Source organism: Vollenhovia emeryi, unplaced genomic scaffold, assembly GCF_000949405.1.
Source record: "Vollenhovia emeryi isolate VEMERY1.0 unplaced genomic scaffold, V.emery_V1.0 DF939120.1, whole genome shotgun sequence".
NCBI classification, from domain to species: Eukaryota; Metazoa; Arthropoda; class Insecta; order Hymenoptera; family Formicidae; genus Vollenhovia; species Vollenhovia emeryi.
This window is the reverse complement of record NW_011967246.1, coordinates 1,699,613-1,706,253: the sequence shown is the minus strand read 5'-3', so window position 1 is coordinate 1,706,253 and position 6,641 is coordinate 1,699,613. Positions and strand designations below refer to the sequence as shown.

Below are 6,641 nucleotides of genomic sequence, written 5' to 3'. Positions count from 1 at the left end.
AGCAGCTACAATGACGTAACATACTAATCAAGTCTTTGGAAGACAGTTACTTTTTACACACAAAAATATCAGCAAGAACCTTAAGCAATTCTAAGAGAAAATACAACTTACTCTGAAATTGCCCGGGTTTCTCTCGTAACAAGATTGTAAGATCTTCAATAATGAATCCAATCGCATAACTTTATTAGTTATCTCGACGCACATCAAGATATCTCGTTCATGTTGACGAATAGATGATAAGTAACCTGGCCACAATTCCAATCCGCATTGCGGCAGTACGATCTGTATCAACATGGCGGACCAATTTATTTCGTGAGCATCGAGTTTTCTCTGTACGACAACGTACTTGTAAATTTATTTTTACCTTGTTAACAGGATCAAAATAATTGCGACCGACCAACTTCAGCTTCAGATGCTCGTAACATTTTCTCATGATTATGTTAAAAAATTGGATGTACTGGGCATCGCCTACTAGTATATCGCTGACAAGACGTACGGTAATAGTTATAATCTCTCCATCCGATTGTCGACTCGAAGTGAACACCATTCGCTAAAATGTTTCGATTGTAGAAAATACGCTTGAGGAGATATCGTAAACGACATTCAAGAGATACATGTTGCAACGTGCAAAGCTGTATATCTGCTACCTACATCGGGTAATCGGCAACTTGTGTACATTACAGTGCCGTCAAAGATGTATGCGCCGATATTCTTCTGATGGATCCTGAGTAGACCTTTACGCACCATTGTGCGATCTTCTTCAGGCGAAAAATCAACGCGATATTGATATAGAGCCCAATCTGTCGCCCGAATTAACTTGAAGTAATTAACTTTTATCATTTCCTTGGTGCCAGAGAAACCTGAAGAATGTGTAAGAAAATTTAATTTTTTTGCAAGACAAAATGAAAATTTTATATGTATAAAAACATATACATATACAGGGTGTCCCAATTTAATGTCCCACCCCATATAACTTTTTATTTTTAATCGCAGAAAAAAAACGTGACCTTCAAATGATTATCCAAGGTCAAACCAATTGTACCACCTTATGTTACCCTTAATACCATGCAACTTTTATGAAACATTTTTCTCGATCTGGCTTACCTGACGAAATATTTCCGATTGTCGATTAAAATGGACCACCCTGTATATTTAAATATTAGCATCAAATAGAATTCCCGAAAGTTAATAAATGCTGATAAATGATGGCGGGAAACTTATGGACATGGAGAATATAAATGTCAAAGAATAATCAGAAAGAACCATGAAGAAGAAACATGATTGAAATAATTTTCTACAGAGAATAAGCGCACAATAAGATATTAAAAATATACGGAAGACAGTTAAAATAAATTCAGTTTGCTAAATTAATAAGTCAGATGATTGACTTATTAAAGTATTGTTACCGCTCACCTTTTTTGTCCTCCACGTGGCTCGGCTTCATAACAAATATATCTGAAGGTAACATTCTCTTGCCGCGGGTTCCGCCTCGTCCAGATGAGACAACAACTCCGGTGCTTGCTGGGCCGGCACTGGTACTAGCATCTCCACTGGCACCGGCTAAGCAAATATATTTGTTATTTTATCTCTTATTTACTATCGAAAGACAAGCACATCTATAACAGCACAAATTTCTAAAGTATTTCGATTAAAAATGTAGGTAAAGCCATAAAAAAAAATCCTTCAAATACTGTGTCAGACAAAGCATATACTTGTATCGCTTATATTGCACCATCACAAATGCATGCATCGGTGTTAGCCTCGTATAATCTGAGAAAAAGTATGAATAAAAATTTTATATGTTAACAATCGCACACCTTAAAAGGAAAGTATTGGGAAAAAAATGAAAAATGCGAAAGTTTCGTGTATGTATAACAAAGTATATGTATCGCGTTTGTGTTCTATAGATCAAATCTGAAATAATGAAACGTACCGGGAGGTAGTTCGAGTCTTTCCACGCCTCTGCCTATCTGTGCAACCGTAGTGCTATCGCCCTTTTCGCCAACACGCTGTACCACGCCGCGTCCAGTGCTCTGACAGAAGATGAAGAAATAATTTTTATCATTATAGATGTTAAGAGGTGTATCACGAGACACGGTAGTGTCTCGCGCCAAGTTATAAGCGACATTCTGTAAACCCGCTTTGTAACGTGTATCTCTATAAACTATGTAGCATATCACAGCAAGAAAAAAAAGAGAGCAAAAGAAAGAATAAAGAGCTACAGAATGAAAGTCTTACCGGTTACAAGACTAAATTGCGTTCCATACATTACACAGAAGCGGCATTTAACATAAACCAACTCTTGACGAATGTGATCAGTGTTACAATGTAGCGTAGCTTATGTTTCTTATAGCGTAAAATTCGAGTAGCAAACTTCTAAAGTGCTTCTATGAACAATTACGTTTTAATAATATTATTAATATAACGGATTATTTCAGTCATTGAGCTGGGTTACAGCTCTTTCTTTAAATCACGAGACATTCTGTGATTTTCTTTTTAACGCGCCGACGTTGCGGATGCAACTTTCTTTAAATGCAATTACATATATATTTCTAGAAAAAAAAGAGTCGGTCCAGCTCAGTTACTGGAATCAGATTCGTACGCTCCGTATGAATCCCTGTATGTGAACCTTCAGAGAAAGTCAAGCCGCAAATGCCTCGTACCGTTACTAACCTTGGTTGCATTATCAGGCCAGTGTCCTGCTTTGAATGCAGATACAAAAATTTGCGTTTAACATTTTATTACGAATTAAAAATCCACCTTACAGGTACTTTTAAATTTCGCTGTAAGGTGAATTAAAACAGAGGACTTTTTTCAAGGACTGATGTGCCTCTTCGTCAGGAGTGTACGTACAACACATACTTAAGCAATAGAAATGGTCTTTGGAAAACGTGTTCACGCAACAGAGAAAAAGAAACTTGAAAGGAAGAACATTTCTGTACATAATAATGATGAGAGGTTATTATCACGCACGCTTTATTATTTTGTGTGTGCGTGTGTGTGTTAAACATAATTGATATTGTCGTCGCATAAAAATTGTAAGATAGGAAACAGTAAGAGGTACATGCGATGAGACGAATCTTGTGAAGAATTGACGCTACATCTCCTGGGATACATTTCCTTTCTAGTTAAATGACAAGTCTCACGCAATTGTAAGTTAATATCTCGCAATAAATGCTTTACCGGCTGCGTTCCCGGTCTGCGAACAGCACCGGTGCTCGTCGACGGCTGAGCATGCGGAAGCTGCTGCTGCTGCTGCTCCTGCTTGGGAGCAGTCGGCTGCTTCGATCGTCCATGGCTCGCTCGCCCTCTTCCTCCGCCTCGCTGAGACATTTTTGCCTGAAAGTGCGTTGGAGAAATTATTAAATAACGCCGAGATGCGGAAAGGGACAACAGAGAGAAAATAGAAGGTGAGTGTAAGGGCCTGAGTAGAATGGCTGTCTTGTACTCCTAAGACGTAAGACAGTTATTGTTCGTTGCCTCAAGACAAAGATTTAAAACATAAAACATTGTCTTAAGGCTTTCTAAGGGCCAGTTTCACAAACATTGTTTAACCGCTAATCCATGGTTAATTGATCCTCTGTCTCTTCTTGGATAACAAGATAGAGAAAGATAGGAAGTTGACTGAACTCTGGCAGTTAACCGATGTTTGTGAAACTGGACCTTAAAGGTATAAGACAACCATTCTGCTCAGGCCCTGAGGAAAAATTAAGTGGTCTAAACTGACAATACTTTTTATGTAAAATGCATTTAACAACAAATGTGTGCGTTGTTTCAATTTTTGGGAAAAAAATGAACACTACTTTAATGGGAAAAATACACAAAGTGCACATTATATATTGTTATACTTTGTCTATGCAAGTGTACATTATATATTATTATCAAGTGTATAGACTGTATATCGTTGGAGAAAAAATTAAGTGTATTACATATTATAGAATATTTAACGTGCGTCGCCGCCGACGTACGCAACAACATCGCTACGCACAAAACAATAAGACCGGGGGGGAAACCGCTGACCAAAATCTTGTACACCAATGCTCACTGATGCCCAGTGGGCATTACTTTATCTTATTTTATCTTTATAATGCCCCAGTAAGGCCCAATGCTCAAACTAATGCCCTCAGCGGTTTCTCCCTGGAATAAAACCTTTACCGAATCGGCTACGTCGAGCGTCGCTTTTTGTCCTGGGTTCGCAGTATCCGGCAATACCGGGCTTCCCTTTTGTTATACTTTATGACGCAATAACCGGTTACGTTCAGCGGAAAACGCTACTCTGCAACTGTTGCAAAATTCGTGAATCTGATTGGCGTATTCTCTTAATCTTGAGCGGATTTAAGAGCATACGCTAATCAGATTAATGAACTTTACAGTAGTTGCACAACGAGGTTTTCTGTCGAGCTTAGCCAATAACTCGTGTAGCCGCCATTAATTGCACGGTACATACCAGAGAACGACGAACAGGTTACACGAGATCGTCACTTTGGACAGGTTCGGACGAGTTTTAGAAGAGACGAACCGGCCAATGGCGCGAGGGCGAGCGTAAAGGGAAACAATGGAGACTCGAGCAAGAGAGTGAGAACAGAGTGGAACCTGAGAGCGGCCACGCCGGCGTTTCACTCGATACTGTTTCGAGAGACTGTTTTGCGCGCCTTTACGCCCACTTTTACTTTGGATTACATATCTAAGCGCAAACTCCGATCAAATTCACGAATTTTGCATCTGTCGCGAAGCAGTTTTCGGTAAACGCAGCCATTGCGAACAATGGCCGCGTTCAGCGGAGAAAACTGCTCAGTGAGCGCTTGCACCGATTGGATTATCCTTTAAAAATCTAGGACAGTTCTCTATCATAGCACAGATCTAAAAGTATAACCCAGTGAACTCTATACATACTGGAATGAGTGATCTATTATTGTGATATATATTGTTCTGGCTGTTGCCGAGAGAGAGGTGCTTCTTCTTCTTCTTGTTGTTAATGGCTCCTGGATCCTAGTCGGCTCCAATACGGCCACGTCTAACCAAATAGAGAGAGGTGCGTTTGGGTGAATCATGGGACCTGTTCTTTATTACTGCACTACTGAACTAGTGCAATAAGTTAAAATGAAACAAATAGATTACCTCTCATTCCAACTCATTGCACCAGTGTGCACTAGTTCAGGAGTGCAATAAAAAACAGACCCCTTGTCTCCTTCTAGTACTACCTGATTGGATAGTCGCATATAAATGACGAGAAGAAGGGCGTCACTTATATGCAATTATCCAATCAGGTAGTACTAGAAGGAGACAAGGATTCACCCAACGCACCCAACCTCTCTCGGCAACAGCCAGAACTATAGATCACTCATTCCAGTATGTATAGAGTTCACTGGTATAACCCAATCAGCGCGAGGCGCTCAACTCTCCCCGCTGAACGCGGCCATTGTAACGAATCTGTTGCGAAAATCGCGAATCTGATTGGCGCACGCTCCTAAGCTCAGCCGAACTTAAGCCTGCAACTGTTGCAAAGCAGAACCGCTGATAGCGGCCAGCGATGCGTTAAAGACTAAAGCCCGCTGCAGACGATGCTATTTTTCCTGCTGGATTGCTTGCAATCTAATAAATTACTATCGTTGCACCATTCAGCACTCAGGATTCCTAGTAATTTAGTAAATCGCAAGCAATCCAGCAGGAAAAATAGCATCGTCTGCAGCGGGCTTTAGGGCCATCGCACACAAAATTGCATAGCTGCATGTGCATAGCATGAAAACCGTTTGAACCAATGAACATCGAACATTGAGTCGCCATATTGATTCACATAACGCGCTCATTGGTCCAGACGGTCTTGTGCTATGCATATGCAACTATGCAATTTTGTGTGCGATGGCCCTTAAGCCCGTATCAGACTACGGATTGGGATTGGGATTAGATTGAAATTTAACCAATCACAGTAAAGTTTACTAATCTTAAGTTCAGTAACTTTTACTCTGATTGGTCAAATTTCAATCTAATCCCAATCTCAATCCGTAGTCTGATACGGGCTTTAGGGTGCTTTCACATGGAGCGTAAATTGCGTAGCGTGACCTGCGTATCACCAATCACAGGATCATGCTGATAGAACAGTTTCAATAATTCCGTTGAACTAGTCCTGTGATTGGCGATACGCAGGTTACGCTACGCAACTTACGCTCCATGTGAAAGCACCCTCAGACCACGTTGATACGCGTATTCGCATACCATTGTTAAATTCAGGGCTGCTTTCGCGAGAGGGTCAAAATGATCCGGATAAAAATGACCCTGTGCCATGATTGGTCAAATCTGAAATTTCGTAGCGTCACATTGAATTTTTTTCAATGAAATTCCAGATTTGACCAATCATAGCACAGGGTCATTTTTATCCGGATCATTTTGATCTTCTCGCGAAAGCAGCTCAGATTGGATGCATTCAGTAGCACTACCGCTCGGTTCGCAGCAATAGAACTTTATCTAGATTTTTACTAAAAATCTAACCGGACCTGCTTTCAAATTAATCGATATAAACAGGGACGTATCAAATGTTTAGTCCGCACCGACTGATTTAACGGTGTAAACTAGGTCCAAATTGGAATATTTATTGGGATGCTGCGTCGTCCGCTTAGAACGTACACGTGTGCACGGGGGGGGGG

The 6,641-nt window shown here is 40.5% G+C and overlaps 1 protein-coding gene and 1 long non-coding RNA gene across 2 annotated transcripts in view; one reads left to right on the top strand and one right to left on the bottom strand.

Moving 5' to 3' along the window:
- Nucleotides 1–5,077, bottom strand: part of LOC105570518 (protein aubergine-like) — a 10,039-nt gene extending 4,962 nt beyond the window's left edge. The window contains 9 exon segments of the mRNA XM_012027777.1: nucleotides 112–282; nucleotides 365–550; nucleotides 652–860; nucleotides 1,414–1,560; nucleotides 1,934–2,033; nucleotides 2,674–2,702; nucleotides 3,184–3,250; nucleotides 3,252–3,339; nucleotides 4,894–5,077. Of these exon segments, the coding sequence (XP_011883167.1) occupies nucleotides 112–282; nucleotides 365–550; nucleotides 652–860; nucleotides 1,414–1,560; nucleotides 1,934–2,033; nucleotides 2,674–2,702; nucleotides 3,184–3,250; nucleotides 3,252–3,339; nucleotides 4,894–5,051 (1,155 nt within the window). The 5' untranslated portion in view covers nucleotides 5,052–5,077.
- On the top strand, nucleotides 233–651 carry LOC105570517. The gene is made up of 3 exons (XR_001009589.1): nucleotides 233–312; nucleotides 376–497; nucleotides 571–651. It is a non-coding gene; the product is annotated as an uncharacterized LOC105570517 (long non-coding RNA).
- Nucleotides 5,078–6,641: the final 1,564 nt, after the last annotated feature.